The 24,180-nt window shown below is 41.1% G+C and overlaps 1 protein-coding gene across 4 annotated transcripts in view; it reads right to left on the bottom strand.

The window, feature by feature from the left end:
- Dnah7 (dynein axonemal heavy chain 7) overlaps positions 1 to 24,180 on the bottom strand; it is a 275,393-nt gene that overhangs the window by 161,091 nt on the left and 90,122 nt on the right. For all 4 annotated transcript variants that reach the window (XM_040753634.1, XM_040753635.1, XM_040753633.1 and 1 more), the window contains 7 exons: positions 20,350 to 20,622; positions 19,106 to 19,233; positions 16,657 to 16,735; positions 13,815 to 14,039; positions 11,266 to 11,412; positions 9,106 to 9,791; positions 7,238 to 7,424 (listed from right to left, as the gene is read on the bottom strand). In XM_040753634.1, coding sequence (XP_040609568.1) covers positions 7,238 to 7,424; positions 9,106 to 9,791; positions 11,266 to 11,412; positions 13,815 to 14,039; positions 16,657 to 16,735; positions 19,106 to 19,233; positions 20,350 to 20,622 — 1,725 coding nt within the window. The remainder of the gene's footprint in view (positions 1 to 7,237; positions 7,425 to 9,105; positions 9,792 to 11,265; positions 11,413 to 13,814; positions 14,040 to 16,656; positions 16,736 to 19,105; positions 19,234 to 20,349; positions 20,623 to 24,180) is intronic.

Genomic DNA, 24,180 nt, shown 5'->3' with positions numbered 1-24,180 from the left:
GCCAATGCAGCTGAAAGAGAGCAGGAGCTACCTGTCCTTCACAGAATGGTAAAGGAATGACACCGCCGATCCAGGTTTCCCACTCAGTGACAGACCCACTGTCACATCCCTACACAGATGTGTCTCTCCCTGTCACTAAGCATACTTCATCTAGTAATGCAGTGCTGCATTTCAACAGCATAAGCCAAAGACTGAGAAGCACTTGTTCTGAGTAGCTTCTTGAATAAACTAGGAAAGGTGCTAATCCCGTTCCCATGTCTCCACTCCCAGCCTCCCACTGTCTGGGCCGTAAGCCAGCTATCTGGAGCTGATAAGGAACACACCCTTAATATGCAGCCATACCCACAAACTGTCATCTTCCTTCAGCACAGCAAGTGAATGAGTGTTTCCACTTATATGAGACCATCTGCTTTTTATAAGGTCAATGCTCATAGTAGGACCTATAAATCTCATGAGTGTCAGTCAATTGCCTCATTTCCCCTGGAATGTGAGTTCCCCAGGAGAAGCAATGTTGTGTGGAAGGAGCGAAAAGGAACAAGTCAGTCAGTGCATCGGTGAATGACAGTGCTCCAAAGAAGCCTGGCATGCAGAAAGAAAAATCTATCTGGTGCCGACCAGTCACGGCTTCCCTCCACGCTGAAAGAGAGCCTGTGTGTTCGTTTCCTTCCTCGTGGCTACCTGGTTCCTGCAGGTGGGGTTGCCTCTCAGAAACATTGTACTACATCTGCTGTTGGAAGCTGGGGGAATCAGCCATGTTGAAGAGTGCACTCTGTAGTGGTTAACCCTTTACACAGGCCCACCCCTGCCACTGTGACTTCTTTGCCCTTTGTTTAGAGTGACCACATAGACACTTGATGAGAAGAGCTTGGGTGTGTGTTTGTCCTGCATTGATTATGAGTGCCCGTGACTCACAGCCGTTCTCCAGGTTGCATAATATATTACATGATCACTCTATCTCATTGCTCACCATGCGCACATGGAATATGTTAACTGATGTTCAGAAAATACAGCAACTAGTCAGCCAGATGGTTACATATGTTCTTTTGCAGCTGTGTCTTTTACTAAGCATTCATTTAAAACATAAGTCCACTCACGTCATAGTCTGTATTGTGAGCCCTGAGGTACCACCTCCTCAAACCTTCATATTACTCCTTTCAATCTAGTTTCCCCTAAGCAGGTTTGCTACTGACCATGATCAATGTAAGATCACACTTTGACCACCTCTCTTCCAAATGAAGTCTAAAAAGTAAAAAGCACTAATAAACTCAACTGTGCACATTAGGGGTCTCCTTCCTACTGTTCTGAACAGCTGTGCTTAAGTGGAGCAACCCTGTCCACTTCTAAAAGGTACAGGCATGTATTGCATAAGTGTCTATAAATCCATGTCCAGTTTCCTTAGGTCATGTCAAAAGATTCTTCTACACTTTCACTGAAGTAAGCCATAGAGGTTGTTTGGTCAACAGAACTACTCATGCCTCCTTGACTAGCATGCTGCACCCAGAGTCTCTGGTAACTGCATTCTCATCAACACCTTTGACCATGTCTGAGAGACTCTTTCCTCCTAAGCAAGCACCATTACAATATATTGCCACCCATATTTTCTGCTGAGCTCTGCTGAGACTTCTAATAAGAGCCAGCATAATTGGAGGTGCTGAGTGTGTCAACCAAACACATTCAAATGTCCCCCTTTCCAGCCCTTGCCATCCTCCTCTTCCTCAGTGAGTAAACCATGTTTCACAGAACAAGTCCAGAAGACTGTATAGTTAAACCCTAAGCCAGAAAGTCATTGGATTAGACTCTATAATATTTTGGGCTGTGTCAAACCACAGCTCTAAGAAAAGTAATCACAGATACTCCTTGTCCTCTGAATACATCTTAAGCAGAGAATTTAAAATACTAAATTATGCCATTTTCTTAAATCCCTCTTAGGGCTCTTGTATTTCAAAGTCCTGTCATATAGACCAATTCCAGGAACCACTATAAAGACTTGCCTATAGACTACACAAGAACAACTGTACAGTTTCAATAACGGATTTTTTGAACTGCATGCAGGGACTACCACCATGGACTACCCGTACAGTACATAGAATCAGAGACATGTGCCAAAAGCCACCACTGGAAGTTAATTTTCAAGATGCAGCCAACTCTCAATGTTGCCTAACCCTAAATAATGCGGTCAGGGTGAAGTCCAGCGGCAGTCAGAGCTAGGTTGATGATGTCTTCACCTACTCACACTGAGCAATTTGAGACACATCATGATGGGGGATGCCCTTCTGTATGTTGTGAATATATGTTTCTCTTATTGGTTGACGAATAAAGCTATTTCAGGCAATGGACAGGAAGGATTTAGCCAGGCAAGAAATCCAAACATATAGAGAAAGGTAGCAGATGGAGTGTGAGAGATGTCATGTAGCTGCTGAAGAAACAATAACCTGGGCATCACTAGTAAGCCAAGATCATGTGGAGATACACTGGTTAATAGAAATGGGTTAATAATTAAGAAAAAGCCACAAAGAAACCTATACTTAATATTGCAAATGGCCTTCATCTCCAGGAGTGCAGGTGTACAGAGCCTCTCGACAGGCCCAGTGCTAGGGGAAGACATGCAGTCCCTGTCTGTCATCAGATCCCCCTGCCCAGAGATGGCTGCAGCAGTGTAGGGTCATGCATGAGTCATCTTAGCAGTAAGCAGTCCATAGCACTTCTGGCTTTGGTCCTAGACTAAGGCTATGCTTGTCTGTGTGCTGAGTATGGTTTTATAGTATTGTTGGCTGTGATGTCACATGGAAACCTGAGGCTGGTTCATCCATGGTGATTCTACATGGAACCAGTCTATACTTCCTGATCACAGCCTGGTTATTATAAATGAGAATGGGGGCTTGGGGTCTTATTCCCCTAGGATGAGTCTTGTGGGAGTAGACTACACGCTGCACTAGTTCATCAGAACAACCAACACTTGCTACACACGCAACTTTGGATCACTCTCTGGTACTTAGACAGTGACCACACACCAGCAACAGACTCCTGAATCCCCGGACCCAGGTGCTTCCCAGCACTAAAAAGAAAATTAAGTGACTAATGCCTCAGAAGTAGACAAGCTGCCCATTTAGAGGTTCTGGAATGACAAGTACAAGGCCACGTCAGGAAGATGACATAAATCTGTACTCCTCCAGTGCTCAGGTGACATCATACACCAACAGGCACCAAGACTTTCAAGAAATTGTATTCTTCCATAACAGTTAACGTGAGATTCCAGGAACTGACCAGGCAGCTATTGCTGTGGATGACCGGGGTGGTGATGGAGAGTTTTTATCAGGTGCTTTAAGAAAACTCAATGAGATCCGAGAAATACAAAAGCAATTCAGTTCCATTACAAAGAAACTTTCAAAAGAGATGAAAGCAATTTATAAAATTCAACCCAAAATCTAATTGAAAATAGAACAAGCCAAATTTAAAATATGGTTGAAGGTATCATGAGCGGGCTAGGTCTCCCCAAAGAAGCATTAGAGAGTGGGAAGGGAGGCGGTTTCACAAATACAGGTTCAGGGGAAGGAATGAAGAAGAATGAGGAAAACTTACAGAAACTGTGGGCCTACATTAAGATAGCAAATATTTCGGTTACTGGGGTTCAAAAGGATACATGAGAATGACAAGAGTACATAGCTTATTAAAGATAAAAAATTAACAAACACGCGGGGCATTGATGGCGCATGCCTTTAATCCCAGCACTCGGGAGGTAGAAGCAAGTGTATCTCTGTGAGTTCCAGGACAGCCTGGTCTACAAACAGAGTTCCAGGACAGCCTCCAAAACAATCAAGAGAAACTCTGTCTTGAAAAACCAAAAAAAACCAAAAACCAAAAAACAAAAACAAAAACAAAAAAAACCACACATACACACAAAAAAATGTAACAATGAAGCACTCCTCAGTACAGCAACAGTAAGCGAACCAGAGACCACAGTGGCATGAGAGTCTCAGGCACTGAAGCAGAAAACCTGCCAGTCAAAAACACTGCGCCCAATCAAAACTGTCCTTTGAGAAGGGAGGAGGGATAAAGCCACCACCACCAGACAAACAGAAGCTGTGAGAATAGATCTCCACTAGACAAACCCTACAGGCAGCTTGGCAGACTTCAAGAGACATTAGCACACGGCGAGTAGAAAGCATAGGAAAGTGTACAGCTAACTGGGGAGAGTAATGACAGTGAAAAACCCAATGGTCCTTTTCACAGTGAGAATGTAAGTTCATACAGTCATTATGGAAAACGGTCTGGAGGCTCCTGGGAAAATCTCAAAATAGAAACAACACGTGATCCAGTAACCCCACTAAGAACACATCTAACATTGAAATCGGTGTGTTCAACAGACGTATCCACTGTCACATAACTGTGTAGCCAGGAAAGGAAAACAACTGAACTAAGGTGACTACACACATTATGTCGAATTGGGATCATTATGTTAAGTGAAACAAACCAGGCGTACGAACGCAAACACTGTGTGATCTCACTCGAGTGTGCGGAATCCTAAAGAGACTCACCATGTAGAAGTCGAGACTGGACTGTTGGCTATCAGAAGCTGAGGAGACGGGGGGGTTGAGCAACGCACAGTGCATTGCTACAAAGCAGGGGCAAAGGTTCGGGGATGCTACTGACTATGATTATGTTATATGTTATATGTTATATATTATAACATGATTATGGGTGGTGATAATACGGCGTGCACTTCAAATAGTCAGAAGAACATGATTTGGAAGCTTTCACCATAAGAAATGATAGCTACTTAAGGATATGGAATTCCCTGAACATCCTTGATACGAGGCTGTTCATCTTATGACCTACCCACAAGAGCAACAGTCCGTGTGGCAGTGAGTCACACCAGGGGTGCTCTTACACAATGCATCCCTTTCCCCACATCCTCTCCAATTCCTACTGCCCTCCTCTGCTCTGTTTCCCTTTAGTTGGTCCTTGTCCCCACACTACATCATATGCATTGGAATGACAGGCACAGAGTGGGGAAGGAGTCCCCTCATCTTCCGGAGCCTCAGGTTTACCTGTGCTGCTTGGGGGAAGAGTCAGAGTAGATATGACCCTGAACTTCTGAAACAGGCAAGTCTTCATAGACAAAAATGTACTAGTAACCAAAACCAATAGGAAATCTCTAGAACTACAATGAAAGGTCTTGGAGTGAGGAAGGTATTTGGGTTATGTACACAGTGAAAAAAACATTAAAATTACTTAATGTTTACACTCTGGCCATTATATGGATGAGAGACTGAGCTGTCAGTCAAGCCTGTCATGCTAACAATAGTAGTGAAGTTCTGTTCTTAACCTCAGGAAGTTTGTCACGGAGAAGTCCACCACATAGAGAACCTTCCTTAGGGCCCCTAAGGGTGAAAGGGAAACCTCTTGTACCAAGCCATTGATCCACTGGCTTCCACCACACAGACTATCTCATCAGACTTCTTGAGAAAACATGGCCGTATGCCTGTCTTCAAAGCTTTAGAGAGTGTGCACAAGACCTTCTCTGACTACTACCACTGAGAACATGCAAAGAACTTTGGGAAGACAGTGGTATCATATGCAGCAAATGTTAATGAAGTGTAACAAAAAAGAGCAGCAGTAACCACAAAACCCAAGCCTATTTGTTTGAGAATTAGTGTAAGAGCTGTTCACTTATTTGAGTTGCACAGTTCCATACGGCCATAATGATCCCTTCTGTCTTCACTCAGGCCAGCATAGCTTCCTTTCTAGTCACCAAACAATGTATAAAACTACAACTCCTTAGAACTATGGGATTTTAAAGGGTATTTGCATCAAATATCAAAAAATTTTTCCAGGAGTGATGGTGCATGCCTTTAATCCCAGCACTCAGGAGACAGGAGCAATGAATCTCTGTGAATTTGAGGTCAGCCTGGCAGCAAGTTCCAGGTCAGCTAGGGCTACAAAGTGAGACTGTGCATAAACACATGCTATACCAATAAGATGAACAGAAATATCTACTTAAAATTTGGGGAAACAAAAATTCTAGTTAATCCTTTCTTAATGAAATTAATACACTTTATAAGGACTTTGCATTGTGGTAAGGAAACTGTGACAGATTATATTTGTGAACTACACTAGAAACGACTCAGTGTTACACAATAACTCACCAATAGTTCTGTTAAGTGTGGCATTAATTACGTTGTGATTAGCTTTGCAGCTTGGTTTGTAGATATTTGACAATAACATTATAAAGCTGAAGTAAGCATAGAAAAACAAACCCATGTTCATCTTTCTGAAATTATCCTGTCAAGTATATAATTGCCTTTGGTAAATGGTGATATGTATTTTGTACTATAAGCATAACTTTGTAACTATGGATACATTGTCATTTCTGGTTAAGGCATTGTAGATGCAGTTCTTCTATCTTCCAGGGTATTTGATCAAAATATCAATGGAGAAGTTTGTGTTCTTGCAATAATAAAACCAGTACCTTTGTAACTGAACCTTGTGCATGTTCTTTAGTGTGACTACACTTTATTAAATTCCTCCTTGACTCAACTTCACCTCTCAAGGATCTATGTTTTTTTTACTTTATTGCATTTTGTTTGCATTTATTAGACTATCTGGATGCATTCTTTATTTTAAACTCCTTAGGAGAGATACTCCTGCCTGACCAGTGGGCATGCTTGCTGGTCATTTCCTGTCACAGTGCATTAGAGAACAATGAGGCTACAGCATGGAGACAGAGTCCGCATAGACATAGCATCCAGAGAAGGTGCTGGCTTCCTAATAGAGCCTCTGGTATAAAGCCATGCCAACAAACAAAGGTCACTGAGTAAACTCCAGGCAGTGTAGGCCTCCAAGAGGAATCAGGACAAAATATCCATTTCTGATTTTCACATTCTTTTCTCCTGGAATTCTAAAATCATAGCTGAAAAGACAATGTATATTGGGAGAACTAATGGCTTATTAGAAACAGTAACTGTTCATGTGAATTTTTAAACATTTATTTTTATTTCATGTGCATTGGTGTTTTGCCTGCATTTGTCTCAGTGTGAGGATGTTGGAACCCCTGGAAGTGGAGTTACAGACAGTTGTGAGCTGCCATGTGGGTGCTGGGAATTGAACCTGGGTCCCCTGGAAGAGCAGTCAGTGTGCTTAACCACTGAGCCGTCACTCCAGCCCTCATGTGGCTCTTTAAAACCAAAAGTCATATAACTTCTATTACATAATCACACTTTCAGAGACTTTTACCTACCTGTACCACATTCTTCATCACGTCTCTCCACGTTTTATCCACTGCTGTAAAGCGCCTGCCTTCTTCTGGCATCTGAGACATGATGTCAGGGGAGCTGAAGATGGGCTCTAGGTAAAGCCAGGTGGCTTGCACCTTTAGCCACTCATCCAGGATCTCCTGCAGCAGCAGCAGCTTGCCCTCCCATTCTCTGTGGGACAAGGACAGTGGCTCTCAGAACGGCAAGCCAGGCAGAGGCTCAGAGAACGACGACGTTCCCACCCGCAGCTGCCTGCCAACCCCACGTGGGACCCTGTTACTCTAATCTCTCCCTCTCAGATCACAAGCAAAGGTAAATCACCAGAATTCTTTTTAATAAAACCTGTTTGAAAAAATAATTACACCAGCATTTAGACTTCTAACCAAACACTAAGACAGAGCTTGTATTCACAAATACACATTCCTCTAAAGATGATGTGGCACACACGAGGGAGAGGAAATAGTTAAATTACGGGGCGGGGGGGGTATCAGGTCATCTCTAAATATTGAAAAGTTCATGACCGAAGTTCCTTTATGTATTAGCACCATAATTACTTCAAAATTAACATTTATAGTCAAAGTTTTAAAATCTCTCTGCATTTTCACCCATCTTTGCAATAACCCTGTGCACAGCATTTCCTTAACTAATGGGGGGAGGAGGGGCAAGGTTATGTGGAAGGTGTCAGTTCTCCCAGATAACAAAAACAGAACCCACAGATGTGAAAACTGTCAGAGAAACCAAACAAGGAAGAATGCCTTATTCATCAGCAAGACTTGGAAGGAAATAGCTTTGTTTGTGTATTAATGCCTTACTCATTTGCAAGAGATAACCTCTAATTTTTCAGCTATTAAAGAAAAGAAGTGTAAATAGTTCTCCTGGCTAAAAGGTGCTTTCAAATGTCTTTTCAAAATGATTTTCCCAGCGTTTATCTGTTAATTGGGCAGCTGTCTTACTGAAGACAATATGAAAGCCTCTGCTTTCTTCTGACATTTTTACCTTTTCTCTAATCCCTTTATGATGCAGAAGAAAAATCCCACTAGATAATAATATTATACCCAGTCCCTCAAAAATAGTCTAGCAATGCCACTCAGACGTGCTTGCTCTCAGTGGGACCTGGAAGGAGAACAACCAATGACAGAGTTTCAGATGGTCTCTCAGAGGCAGAAACCCATCCGGTTTCCCCTACCTGTCAAATGCATACTGAAGATGGCAGTCTGATTTGATTGTCTGTTCCTTAAGGTAAAATGTACATTACAAAACAATGGAAACAGTCAGGGATGGAGGAAAAATTCAACCTATTTAGCTATCTTCCTTTAAGAACTTCTGGTTAAAATTAGTCTGTTTTTTATTTGTTTGTTTTGTTTTATTTTGTTTTTTGCATTTGCATTTGCCAGCTATCATGCATGGAAGTTGAAACTACTGATGATCCATTTGAAAATTTGGGAAATGGCATTATCTTCATTATTATACAATATTGTCATTAAACTATGTTCCTCACAAAATTACTTCTTAGGGCTAAAAAGGTAAGATCCGTTTGCTGGCAACAAAAATGAGTATCTGAATGCTGCCTAAAGGAATCCATACTCTTTCAAAACTATGAAGCTATCATTCCTTACAACTGATTCCACAGAATCTTACACCCTCTTCTGGCCTCCACAGGTACCCAGACATGTGTGCATCTCCTCTCTCTCTGTCTGTCCCTGACTCTCTCCCTCTCTCTGACATATATACAACTAGAACTGAAACAATAAAGTTAAAATATTAAATGTGAAATCCAGAATCAGTCCCCAGAACTTAAGACTAAATGCATGTGGCTTGGGTGATGTCACATAAGGATTCCATGTTATTTTACCTCATTTGCTTTTCATAAGGCTTGATGAAAGGTGATCCTCGCATAGTTTGGGTTTTAACAATGTGGTCATCCAGCAACATCTGAATTTCATCAACTGATGATAAAATGTATGTCCCACTCTCTCTGTAAGGAAGAATGACAAATTCCATTGCCTCCCATTCGGTGATCATCTTATCCATGGCCTTTTCAAGAGAATATTCTTTGCTGGCTGATTCACTAATGCCTTCAAATCTGTCTAAAAATGGTTCCAGATTCATGTCTATGAATGAGAAGACAGTAGAGTCATCGGCTGGCTGCAGGGGGAAGCCAACAATGGCGGACATAGCCTCCCAGTGCCTGGGGCGCAGGCCAGGGTTACAGATCACCTGGATGAGAGGAATGTACTGTTTGAATTCTTCAACTCTTGCTCTTACTTTCTTTGTCATCGCTAGTGCATTTGGAGAATCATGGAAGGACTTCTCCAGCTTATAGAGTCCTCTCCAGTAATTCCCAACATCGCTTTCTACTTGGTCTGGGTTCACCTTGTGATATGGTCCTTCTGTCCAGGCTCTGTGTTTGGTACTAAACTCCACAGCAATTTCGTAGAAACGGAGATAAGGGTTCAGACCATCTTGGATCTTTTTACGCTGGGGATACACCGATGGGACCCAGCCAAATGCCTCCTCTTCTGCATTAAACTGCTCAATCTGAAAAGATGGGTGGTGAGTAAGTGATTCTGAAAGTGGATGCCGTTTACTGTGTTAATCACCAGCTCTCCCTGAACCCTGACAGTAAATCTAGTGAGTGGAAGGACTGAGCATCAATCTGGTTCCTGTTTATTTTGTCTTAAAATGAACAGAACATATATGTTGATGGTGTACATATGTATGTAGTTTGAAATGAGAAACTCAGAGCTAATGGAGTAGGTATTTTTTTTTGGTGGTCATGCTTGGGGCAATGCTTTGCTACATTAGCTTAACAGACAAATAAATCTACAAATAGAAGAAGTTTTACCCACTAAGACAGGCTGAGGATCTGGCTTCATTCATTGAAAGAATGTAAGTGCTTGGAATGAGAACATCATTGTGTTAGATAATCTGGAAAATAGACCAAGGGTCTGATACCTAAGAATTCTTGAATCAGCTCAGGAAAGACACACATAAGTGGAAATACAATAGGAGAAATATTGCAGACCAGTAGCTACTTAATACACATGTAATGTTATGTATGCACATGTATGTGCTGTGCCTCAGACGTATGCAGAGGCATGAAGATCACAGTGCAGGATGAACATGGAGAGACAGAGGAAGCATTTTCTTAGTCATGGATTATGTGAAGACTTGGGCTGCATAATCTCCAAAATTGCAAAGTTGCAGTTGGATACATCAATTAATTAACCAGGTACTTAGACTTTCAGTGACCCCAGTTATAACCCAACTTAAAAGTTTATTTCTTTTTTTGATGTGTGTTTGACCTTTTTGAGATGATTATAAAATATTTAATTACCTAAGTAGACACTCAGGCCTTTTAATGTAAGAACGGTAGTTTGTTTTCATCATAAAACATAATGAAGACTACATTATGTGCGGCAAAGCATATAGCTTTCATCTTCCAGGTTCTAAGCAAGCTGACTCTGATGCAGCAGTGTAGGAACACAGAGGCTCAGCAAGAGCCAATAATGGGTTCAATTTTAAACCAGCTGTGCAATCTAAGCGGGCATCTGAATACAAAATCGCTAAATAGCAATCAAATGCTATTATATGCGAGCTTCTCTCAACAATTACAGTGGAACTACGATGCCGATGATTAAATGATGCAATGTGTGACAAACTGGCAGAGATAACTGTCTTTAAAATAAAAGCCGAAGACCACAGATACATATTGCCACCCACAGAGAAACACCCTGCTGCTTCTCCTTGAAGCATGACTGGAAATTTGGATTGCTTCTATTGTTCTCTTGTTTAACATAGTTCAACTGTTTTATCATTTTTTTTTAAACCACATCTCACTTTGTAGCCTAGGCTGGCTTCAGACTTGCAATCCTGCTACCTCAGCCTCTCAAATACTGGTAGTAAGGTGTGGACCACCATGCCTGGCTAGATCCATTTAAAAGTGAACACTCAACACAAACTTACTGCTCTCTCATTGGGTTACTTCATCCTTTAGAGATTTTAATTGTACCTTGTCTGCTGCTGCATCCAGCTTGCTGTTCAGCATCTGGGCCTTTTTCAGGTACCGCTGCACATCTTGCAGGTCCGCAAATGTATGGAATTCTTCTGCTTGTTTGGCATAGCTTTCCAATTCCTCCACAAACCGCTCACATCGCAACTAATCAAAACAATACGCATGCTTACTATTATTACAAAATGAAAATTTAAGTGTTTAAAGGCTTATCAAAATTATATTTTTTCATGGCAAAACATAAAGACAACCTAAAGAATGATTGGGATCTAGAATACAAAAAAAATTAAAATAGACGTGCTAAAACTTCTCTAGCCCCCTAGTTTATAAGCTGGCCCTAAATAATATAAGGAGTTCTGATTCACTTCAAAAATGTATTAAAATTATATTCTTTAGTATGCTGAAAAATTGATGCAAACAAATGACTGAGCATTTGAAAAACTCCTAATAACTAGGATGCGGTTAGACAAAATATATGTTTATTTAAGGGCTATACAAATAGCCACATCATTTTCATACTCTTTCTGAAAAACTGAACTTCTTTAATTATGCTGTTTCCAAGACAGCTCTTCAATTAGCAACACTGAACCAAGATATCCCAAGGTTATTGCTGTTTCCCATGAGTACTCATGACAAGAAATGTGCGAAGCTAATAAATCCAGGTGTGAAATATTAATGTTTTAATATTCCAACATAAAACAGATGTGTGTGCTACACAAAAAGACACTTATTATAAAACTGTCATGGGCAAGCTATCCCAGATTAGATGATTCTAAAATTATCTATTAATGAAATATCTAGAAGTCAAATCTAGGTTATTCAAAAATAGGATTTTTTTCTATTTTATCGATCCTATATTAGTTTTCTGTCATCTTTTATTTTGTTTCCCAGTAAATTCATTGTTCTGACTTAATGAGTGAAGGAAAATAAGAACAAGATTGCATCAATATTATGTGTAGATTTTTGAAATAGGACATTTCATAATCAACTATAGATAATTCTGGGCTACCTACAAATTTTCTAAGGGTCCAATTATTTTATGATTTAAGCATCTAATATTCATTTTCATATTTCCACATTCATAATGTTGGAAATAGGCTAACTGTAAAAAAATAGTAGCAGTAGTTTAAAAGTAAACAATTTTAAGGCTATAAATTCGTCTCCAAGTAACATAATATATGAACTGAATCTTCTTCAGTGTGGTAGAAAAACCAGTAGCTTGTGATCAAAGAGCACCTTAATTGGCTGACCTAATTAATTTTTAAGATTAATCAATCTTAAGAGTTTTAGATTCTTCTGTAAAACGAAACTGAAAAATTTAGGTGATTCACACATAAAAATCTGTGTTGTGCTCAAGCCCTCTGAAAGCTGGGATTTGAATATGCCCCACATTCACACATTGGAAATAAACGCGGGAGGAGATGGAACTCTAAGAGTGAGCAGGGTCATGGATGCAGTAGCTCCACAATCACAGAAGTGAGTTAACAAAAGACTGGCTCCTAAGGGAAAAGATGGTTTGGTCACTTCCTTTCCCTCCATTCCTCTCTATTATTCTCGTTCTTATAAATGTGTCCCCATATTCTCTCGCCTTCCTTTACGTCAAGGGATGATACAGTATGAAGCCTTCAGCAGATGCTGCTCTCTTGAATTTGGACTTCTCAGTCACCAGAAATGTAAACAATAGACTTCTGTCTTTATTCAGTACCCAGTCGTCAGTCAGTGTGCTAGCCAGTGGGACACAAATAGAGAATAAACAAACATGAAACTCTCAGGAGTTGGCCATATAGTGGCAGATAGACCTGAAAGGAATGATAGTGATTGAGTCGTTAAATTAGTGGCCGTGTGTGAAAGGGTGTAGTCAGGGCAATAGAGAATCGATCTGAGATCTAGGAGATCTCAGAAAAAGCAACTAAGTCTGACTGGTATAGGTCAGGCAGTGTGCTACAGAGTGCAGAGGTAACAGAGAAGGTATGAGAGATGTGCAGAGCAAGGAACTAGAAGGCTTTTGGAGTTAACACAATCAGAGGTGTACCAAAAGGCAGGAAACAGGGCTACACAGAAGGTACAGGTAAACCACAGCTTTCTAACAGAAAAAAACGTCCGGTCAGGGCACTGGGTTCAGGAAAGCCGGAGTGACTAGGAAATATAAAGGAGCATGTCAGCCAGGGAATCTTAACATTGATGCAGTAGAATAATAGAAAATCAATCAATCAATCAAACAAATAAACCCTGAAGTTAGTACAATAAACCGCATAAGACAAACACTGTCCTATTTATGGTCATTTGTGGGCAATATTTTTCAACATTTTCTTTACACTACCTCTAAAAATGAGGAAACGATCTCACGTCAATCAATGCACTGTGGACACAAATCAGTGCACTGAATTGTACATTAGAAAAGATCCAATATGTGTGCACTCTTCTACTAAGATTACAGGGGGGAGAAAGCTACGGCGTGTGGGCTGTGCAGCAGAGGAGCTTCTGATACCATGGAAAGAGTTAAAATCCTAACATTTCCAGAAAATATTTGTAAAATCTCCTACGCTGACCTTAAGGCCTTCTTGATACTGTTCTGTCTTGTCTTTGATGATTTTCCTGTGTTCCTCGAAAACCTCCCCCATCCTGGCATACCACTGGAAAACACTGTTATTCAGCCGAATGTCCGCAGGAGAAAAGTTGACACACTCAATGAGGAAGGCCAGACAGTTCTTAGAATCCACTAGTCTCTGTCCCAGCTCCACCATGTCAGTTGTCTCCACTTTCTGAATGTAAGCCTGAAGGAAAACAAAGGTTACAGGCAGCGCTGGGAGAGCTCTGTGCAAATACACAGCACGTTACACACAGGCACATCAAAAAGTGTGGCCCAGAACTGAGGCCTTGGCACAGTTTACTTCTCAACCATCCCAGCCACTTCACCGAAACAACAGAAAGATCAGAAAATGTGAGAATATACTTAGTAACACACAGCTTTTACCCTCGTGGAGTTTGCTATCTAATGCGAGAGATGGTTATTAGTCAAACAAGTGGGAATGCAAGCCTTCAGCATGGATAGCGCACCAACAAGGGGCCTGCTGTTGCTTACAACATGGTACAGACCTCTGAGACGGCCAGACATGAACAGCAGCTCTCCACAGACACACGTGGAGGCGGCAATGGGGTGTGGCGGGTGGGAGTGGAGCAAGAAGAGGGGGCTGTGTGAGGGTCTGAGTATGCCAGGGCTGCAGCAGGGCACACGTCTAGAATGCTTATTTTTAAGTACTTATTTTTAGTTTGGATTATGTATATGCACGGGCATGGGGGAGAGTAAGGTCATATGAGAATGGGTGCTTATAGAGGCCAGAAAAGAACCTCTGAACCGCTGGGGTTGGAATTACTGGTGGTTACAAGCACCCCAAAATGGGGGCTGGGAGCCAAACTCAGGTCCTCTCCATCTTTAACAGCTGAGCCATCTCCCCAGTCCCAAGAAAGTGGTTTTAGATTGAAGCCAGATCTCACGGGACATCCTGGACCCTAGTCAATTGCCCAGATCAACTGAAGGAAGAAGATTGTACCTGGTCAAAGTTTCTCACAAAACTATCTTGCTTGCATGGGAGAAGACACTGAGTAAGTAGTAGGGAATCGCAGAAGGAGTCAAGACTGTACGGCTATAAAATAAAAATACCCAACCAACAATATCCTAACATACAAGTAATAGAATGCTTTAGAAACCATAGTTTCCACAAGTCTAGTCAAAATGTATATCTTTAAATTTAGCCAATCTGGTTTCTACAGAGCTCAATAACTAGGCTTATATTTCTCCTTATTTATAATAAATGACTATTTTTGTATCGAATAAATCTACCAACTTGTTTGCTCTTATTGGAATAAACTTTTTAAAGGGCAGAGATATTTTAAATACAAAACAATGAATTTTATTTGCTAATTTTGAATAGAAACTCATATTGAAAAACCCCAAGCCGGGCGTTGGTGGCGCACGCCTTTAATCCCAGCACTTGGGAGGCAGAGGCAGGCGGATCTCTGTGAGTTCGAGGCCAGCCTGGTCTACAGAGCGAGTTCCAGGACAGCCTCCAAAGCCAGAGAGAAACCCTGTCTCGAAAAACCAAAAGAAAAAAAAAAAAAAAAGAAAAACCCCAAATCTTTCCACAGAAATTTTCTTCTAACAAAGAGGAAAGTATGATGCAGAGGTTATCTATACTGATTACCAACCAAAGAATTACTTGATGACTGAGGACAGTTAGCAAAACACAAAAATGCCCTCTTGAACTTGAAGTCTACTAGAGCCTGTGAATGTGTTCACACACTGAGAACCCCAGTCCAAACACAGACAACTTTAAAGAAAATAAAAATCTGAGTAAAACTAAAAAGAAATATAAAATTTAGTTCCAATAATTTTAATAAATTTTTATGCAACAACTAGAAGGCTATATTCAGGTAACTATTTTCATTGTTTTTATAATTTCTGTTTATACAGAGTTTTGAATGATTTTTGCATGTTTCCAAGTTCAGTTAAATGCCTAAAAGTAAATGTAAAATGGTTCTAATTTGGATTTGGGGAATTCTAGAAAACAGGAAAAAAAAAGGAATTCCATAAAAAGTAAATGTTGTAAGAATAAAAGGACCATTAAATGGAACTGCTATTAGTTACTTTTTATGACTTTAGACAGAGTTTAAAAACCAGAAGCCACTAGAAAAATAGCAATGGGCAAACAGAAGGACTTGATGCCGGAAACATTTCTGCTGACCGTCACAGTCAGTGTGACACAAGACACAGCCTTTTCAGAAAGAGAAGGAAATATTGCTTGAGGACTGAATTCCTGTTGATGAAAATGAGTGACTGCCCAGGCACATCTCAGGTTACCCTGACCAGTCCTGGCCAACGTCTGCCAGCACGGTGATAATTACCAACATTGTTCTCATGACCGTCCCTGCAGACAGCCGCATCACGGCTCTAACACCATTAGTATCCATATCCCCTTGTTCCCCTCATTCTGACCTGGTTTGGTGAGTGAGATATTAGCTAATGTCACAGCAGCAGAAAAACACGTATAGAACAGGCAGGCCTGAGTGTCTGCTCTGCCAGGGGAACCTGCGCAGGGACCTGCCAGAGCTTGAGAGACCCATGGAGTAGAATCACTTGCCAAAGAGTGTTTACATCAGGCAGCTCAACCGAGAGCCCTGAGCAAACTGAGTGTATTATAGCAGGAGGCCTGATCAAGTGCCCACACAGAGGCCAAAGGGAACATCCAGGAGTAGCCAGACTGCAGGCTTGTGAAGGAAGCGTTTAACGCATCCTGATAACTGGAAGCCGCTGTCTTAACCTTCGGAGTGGCCTGCTCCCCTGCACTAGTGACAGTTCTGATAGACGCAGTGACATAGACCCATCAGTGATACCTTCATCTCCATGAGCTCTGCGGTGTTCGGAGGCGTACTCAGAGCTTTTTCAGCTATTTTCTCAAACTCATCACACAGTCTGAAACAGTGGACAAAATCAATCTCACAAATTCACGATTTAATTTCACTCCAACACATATTTACTATTTAATGTGCCATTGCATGAAAAATAGGTTGTGATTTATCTATATGACATCTGATGAATTAAATACATTTGTGTTCACTTCCTCATTTGCTCAATATAAATTTAATGATCACCTGTCGTATTCCTAGCTGCAACATTAAACGACAGAGATGTAACATAAATAAGATTTTAGAATGACCCCCACACAACTCACAGTCTGATGCCAGAAACAATTCTTTCAAGGAGTGGTTCCTGTGCTCAGCCCACTGAGATGGTAAAAGGGAGGGAGTAACCAACTCTACTTATGGGGAATAATTAAAACAAACAAAACGAAAACAGGCCTGTTGCCCAGAAACGACAGGCATGTACCGATATTTCCTACCAGACAATAAAAGTAATGAGCAAACTTGGAGTTGGTAAGAAAGAAAAACGTTCAGAAGTAAGGGACTCCAGGAAAAAAAAAAAAGATTCTTCACAAAAGCAGGCTGTGCCTGGGAGCATGAGGGCGGGGCTAAACTGAGGGCGGGGCTGGAAGATGGATAAGAGTTTGAACAGGTGTGCAGACCTCAGGGGCAGAGCCAAAAAGGACACGTGTGCCACACGGGATACAGAGGCCATGGAGTTCCACTGGCAGGCATAGAGCTATGAGAATACGGAAACCATGGTAGAGACCTTCGGGGTGAGACTAGGTGACTCTTACCCCGGGCTCCTGCAATAGTCGTGCCCTCTGCACCCCCAGTGAGTCTGACTGACATCATTAAAAATAATGGGGGTAAGGAAGGGGAGCTGCCATGAGCTCAGAGGGTCATAAGAAGGGGGAGGGACAAACTAAAAGTGTAAAACTAAAGCAAGCGCTCGCCCCCACAGTACAGAATCCTCAATAGGAAGCATTTCTACCATTCCTCGGCACTTCTAGGGGGAAAGCTGAAAATACGGTGGGACTCCTGGAGTGTCCCACAAACCCCAGCCTCTTCTGCCGGTGCCTCCCTCGACAGCCTTCTCCTCGCCCCTTTGCCTTTATCTACAGAAAGAAGCAAGGCAACCGGCTCTTCCCTGGTTGCCTTGTTACCTGGCCTGCTTGTTACCTGGATCCTTCGTCTGGACCACTCTCCTGGCAGACTCATCCTTACAAAGGAAATTCCTACTCTGCTTTGTCTCTGCAGCTCTCCCTTGCTGCCTCCTGTCTTCCAAGCACCACACAGAGAAAGCAATCTGTATTTTCTCCCTGTCGAGTGTAGTACTTATTGTACCCTAGTTTGTATTTCATTTCCATTTCTGCACTGTAACATCCCTCAGCACATTTCATTCATAACTTAAGCCGAGTCCCATGTGTAGCGCAGGTTAGGTCAATGAAGCCTCCTTCAGGCTTCTATACAATTTATAATGATCTTGTTTTTCTCTGACGTCAGGGTTATAAGAAATGGTCTACAAGACAGATGTGGTGACTCACATCTGTAATCCCACTAGGATATTGAGAGATGAATACTTGGGAGTATCATGGCTTACAGACCAGTCCAGGGACCTAGTGAGACCCTGCCCTCGAAAGCCACACAAGGCAAGTCCTGGTTACCTGGTTTCCCACCTTGTCACATAGTAGACACAAGGCTCTCTGTTTGAGGACCCGTGATACTAGCTGTGCTTCTTGAGTTAGATAAGCAGGCCAGCTTTACAAGCACTCATAGTCTCTGAATTTAGACTAGCCAGCTTTCCTACCCTCACTCCCTGTTTAGCCAACAAATACCTCTCCAGTTAAGATAACAACTTGTCAAAGCCTTGAAGAATAGTGATAGTTTAACAAAGTTCCAAATTTGACATGTCCTCAGAATCCCCCCAGAGCTCCTATGTCAATCTACTTTGAAAACTAACTTACATGTTGATTGCATACATTTTAAAATATGAGGTGAATGTCTTGTGCAAAAGAATTAAAGCTTGTTTTAATTGCAACAATTAATTTAGACAATTGGGAAGGCATATTTGTGACAGAAATATTACTGACTGTCATATCACAAAATGTCACTCCATAGTTGGGTGGTGGCACATGCCTTTAATCCCAGCACTCGGGAGGCAGAAGTAGGTGGATCTCTGTGAGTACGAGACCAGCCTGGTCTACAAGAGCTAGTTCCAGGACAGGCTCCATAGCCACAGAGAAACACTGTCTGGAAAAGTCAAAAAAAGAGTCACTCGATGTAGAAATAAGTTTAGCATAAGCCTTTCTTTCAAATCACTTGTGACACTGTCCTAATTCACTGCTGTAGCAGAGTGACACAATGACCACTCCCAGCACGCGCGCGCGCACACACACACACACACATACAAAATCTGTACCTTGTGTTCACTTCCTGGTGGTCTCGGAACATCTTAGCTATCAGTCTCCCACAGATAACATCTGCTCGCTTTACCAGAGCTCTGATCAGTTCCTCACAGTGCATTTCAAACATTCCCAAACGAACCATCTGCAGGATGATAAAGACGTAAATAGACACGGACAAGAATAAAGAAGAGATTCTCTTAATTCTTCCATTCTCTGACGTTGGTACATTGTGTGCAACATAACAAAGTTAAGTTTTGAGTTTTGGGGTTTTGTTTTTTTGTTTTTGTTCAGGTCTATAATCCCATGAACTTGGGAGGCAGAATCAGGACTGAGAGAGTTTGAGGCCAGCCTGAGCTACAGTGAGTTCCAGGCCAACCTAGGCTATATGCAAGATCCTTTCTGGAAAAACAAACATCAGAAGACAACAACAAATTCACATGTGGGGATGGGGGAGTTTCTGATACCTATCCCCCACTCTTCTTTATATTTTACAACTGTCTTGTGAATAAATACCCTTGAAGTTTGTTATTTTGGAATCCAGAATTATAATAATAGATTTTAAAAGTTTAGGAAGTTAGGTTATTGTTAAATCATTAAAAATTGACTTCATTTATCTTTATTTTGTTTTGTTTTCTCTTGTTTGTTTTCAGACATTGTCTTGCTTTATAGTCTAGACTAGCTGACCATGAACTTGTGATCCTCCTGCCTCATGAGTGCTGGAATTATATATATATATATATATATATATATATATATATATATATATATGTATATCGTCAAATCCAGCAGTAAGATGGGTTTCAAATATTTTATTTGTTCTATATTTAAAAATAATACATGGGCATGGTAAAGAATTTGGAAAAAAAAGGTGTTGATAAAAAGGCCAAGAGAGGATATGTCAATTTTTGCCCATTATGGGAGGATAGGAATCTAAACACAATGGAAGCAAGTACATTTTGGTTTATTGCTGTAGTCCCCAAATGATTGTCAACATGCAATTAGAAAGTCAGGTTCTTGGAATTGGGAGTAGACGTGGTACACGATATAGGTCACCAGTGGTGCTGGCATCTCAGGCATTCAGCACAAGAACTGTGTGTGTCCTAGTTGTGCTGTACGGAGACTTAACACCATGCCTGACACGTGTCACCATTCTGTGAGTTTGGTGCTGAATTTTTCACTATGGGTTCTAACATTCGATGTTAATACTGAGAAAAGATCATTTGATTCAGTTAGGAGTCAGAATGAAAGGGCCATTTACCTTTCGAGATGTATACTGTATTTCTTCTATTAGTTTTTGGTATTTGCAGATTTCCTCTATTAGTCTCTCGTAACTCTGATTTTGTGACAAGAACTCATCGACATCACGCTCTGCTTTTCTGGTAATCAAGAACTGATACTTGTCGTACAGTTTGAGGTGCTCCGTTGGTGCAATGCTCTCTCTTATCACCACCTCTCTAATTTTTTCTTTATGAGCGTCTACAATTTCATTCAGAATTATGGGCTTCAAGGTCGTTGGTTTAGATTTACTTTCCTAAGAAAAAGGAGAAAAATGATGTTACTTCATGAACCTTTAGTTACACTAGCCCTATCATAGTATCTTTGTAAAAGTGTCAGTCTTCTAACAATGTCATTTTTATTCCTAAGTGTCTGTGACTTACTAGTCTCTTATCTATAGGAATACATTTAATCTAACCCAAAGAAGTGTTGTAAAATGGGGATTTTATTGTGCAATTTTAATTTTCCTTAAAGGCTAGCTGTTTGTACTTTCTTTTCAGTATGGTTGAGAGAATGGGCATTTGAAAACACATGCAAAGCCAGACTTACAACACAAAGCAGCAAAGCCCACATGTCGTCGTGCTAGGTTTCTACGGCTGGCCTGGGCCTGCGCTCTTAAAAAGAAAATGCTCACAGAGTCATCACCACACTCCACAGTTCACCTGTCTGCAAGGTGGAAACAAAGATTGCCACTCACTAGGGACCTTTGAGGCTCATCTTTAGTTGCCAAATTCCTATTCTGCTGCCACCATTAGGGTAACAGTGCGCAAGAATGCATGAGACCGCAATTTTAAATGAGCAGATAAATCTCAACAGCTTGACTCCTTCCCCTTGCAAATAAGAGGATAAGTAATTGTGTTGACATAGCTTATAATCTGCATGGTTACCCTTAGAAACATTGTGCTCTGACACCTAGAAGAGACTTTAAAACTTGTAATGAACAAAAATCATATTCTGTGGTGGGTATTCTATGATATAGAAATTGATCACGCTGATTTAGTAATCCAGTGAATATTTGCCTGCTACGCCCCCTAGTGGGCACTTTGGAAGATCATCTATCTTAAAGCTAGATTGCTCACAGGGGACACTATCAAATGCTGCTGCCTCTAAAGGTCCCTCATTCCTGGATTCAGCTAACACTTGGTGTCGTCTCTTCTACAAAACGGCCTTCAGAACAATGCAGTCCACACAACAGGCTGAGTACAGTGTGGATTTATGGGTTTACTCATCATGGAACACTTCTTACATTTTTAGCAGCTTGTCTAGTTTCTAAAATAGAGCTATCTTTCTAGACATAATTGGATTCTCAGAGTTGAGAAGTACCTTAGAAAGTTTCTAATATTAAATTTAATTAGTACCCATTGAGAGTTAAGGAAAATGACATTTTGTGTGATACCTCGGGTGTTGAAAGAATATCAAATTTGATCGTGAGTCAGTTATGAGCTTGGACTCATGGTGCATTAGCCCTTACCAGGTTTACCTTCCATGGGAAATAAAGGTGTATTTTAATCTATTTTCCATTTCTATCAAATATAATAATGGACAGCAATATGAACTGGCTTCTGAATTTACTGTCAGAGGTCATTGAGACTGGCTGTGTAATTATTTTACTCAAAGTGCTCTTTTAATTTATTTTCTAATCTGGCTGGTCCGCAGATCACCTAGAGACATCTAGGGGTGGTGATCATGATGAACCCCAGAATTTTTATTTTTAAAATGTGCAAGTAAGGTTGACAAAACCAATATTCCACATACAATGTCCCATGCAAGTCCTGTCTCTCAAAATCTGATATCAGAATAAATATCATTCACTTCTTGCAAAGTCTAAAGTGTGTATTTTCATACTAATTGAAACTCACTATGTATCCTCTTTACTCTAGACACCAGGAAGGGAGCAGTCATGTTTTACAATCATGAAATCATAGAAACAGAACTTATTTGGATACTGTGATTGGTACTGAGAGCTTGGTAATTCTTATCTTATTAACTTGCTATGTCAATGTGTTTCATAAGCTATCTTGACATTTTCCACTCTTTAAAAAAAGGTAAAGTATTATAAATGAGTGTAATAAATGAGTTGGGGTTATGCCAAGGCAAAGGAAGCACTGAATTTTGACAGACTTCAAAATTCGGCTATAGGAAGAACTGATAAAAACGATTATCTCAGAATACGTAGGTGCAGGTGCGTAGGGAGTGATTTTACATATCCTCCAGCACCGACCACTCCCATGTGGGTGTGTTCACAAGTATGTAGAAGATATGGGTAATTAGAGCTAGGGGGAGGAGGCTCTCTCTTTTTGGGTTTCAGTTTCGACCTGGAGAGCAGTGTGCAGAGCTTTGGTTCTCAGCTTTCTTGGCTTTTTGTGTAAGTGATTTCTTCTTTCAATAAATGTCATAGACATCCCTAAATTTGTGTAGTTTAATATTTCTGCTTCATAAAGGTGTCTGAAAATTATTAAATTTACCTCTTCCAATGCATGGCTAAGGAATAAAAGTATAAAGGGGGAGTCATGGGGCCAAGATGGGAGAAACTAAATTTAGAGAAGTCACACGTGTACAACTGACTGCAGACTTCACTCATCTCTGTGGTTAGGCTAGGCTCCAGCTCCCCAGCAAGGAGGGATTGGGGGGCAGGGTCTGACACCAGGAGACAGGAGTGGGGGAAGGGTCTGATACCAGGAGACAAATCCTCAGAGCAAAGTGGGACACAGTAATTCATAGCTGCACATTTAGTTAACAGAATGAAGGCTCTCAGGGGACGGACCTTGACAAAACTAAAAGGAAACAGAATCCTTGAATGGGGTGGAGGAGTGAGGGATATGTCAGTTCTTTGCCTGTGAGAGAAAAACAGTTGCCTTAACAGTCCATGACCAGAACTCTATTCTCTGACTTGGATAAACACACAGCCAGTGAGTTCAAAACATTATTAACTCAAAAATCACTCAGCCAAAGCTGAGCCTTCCAGAGCTTTCACACAATTACAGAATTTCTGAGAAGCCGACTTAAACAACAGCCACAAAGACCTCCTGAGAAAATTCTTATGTCTGCCCCATAGTAACAAAAGGAAAGAGTCCAGAGAAATTAGCCGCCATGGGCAGGATTCCCCCAACAGCAGAATCACACAGGTCAAGGGCACTGACAGCTGAATTCATAAATTCAGGATCAAAGAGAATTAGTATATGAAAAGACAAAAATATCCTAATGAATAAGTAGAAAGGACCAAACAAATATCCAAATCTGTTTGCACAAAGAATTAATAAATTAATATAATTCCTAGAAAATAAAATAATAGGAACTCCACGAAAGGGACACAGTCCTACCAATTCTTCTTTTTTTTTTTTTAAGTTCTTTTCACCTTTTATTGAGCATAGATTCTTTTCTCATACAATATAATTTGAATAGTTTCCCTCCCTCTTCCCCCAGTTCCTCCCCACCTCCTCTCCCACTCAGACCACTCCCTTTCTGGCTCTCTTTAGAAAAGTACAGCCAGTGAGTGCATAACTTCATAATCAAAATGTGAGGCAAACTAAACCTGCCCTCGTTAGGATTTCCATTGCTGTGATGAAACACCATGACCACAAGCAACTTGAGAATGACATACTTTCTTTTGCTTATACTTCCTTATCACTGTCTATCGTCTGAAGAAAGCCAGGGCAGGAACTCAAGCAGACAGGAACCTGGAGGCGGGAGCTGATGCAGAGGCCAGGGAGAGGAGCTGCTCACTGGCTTACTCCTCATGGCTTCCTCAGCCTGCTTTCTTATAGAACCCAGGACCACCTGCCCAGAGGTGCCACCATCAACCACTAATTAAGAG

The sequence above is a fragment of the Mesocricetus auratus genome, unplaced genomic scaffold (genome assembly GCF_017639785.1).
Source record: "Mesocricetus auratus isolate SY011 unplaced genomic scaffold, BCM_Maur_2.0 Super-Scaffold_100010, whole genome shotgun sequence".
Lineage (NCBI taxonomy): Eukaryota > Metazoa > Chordata > Mammalia > Rodentia > Cricetidae > Mesocricetus > Mesocricetus auratus.
Note: the sequence above shows the minus strand (reverse complement) of the source record. Positions and strands in the feature narration are given on the sequence as shown.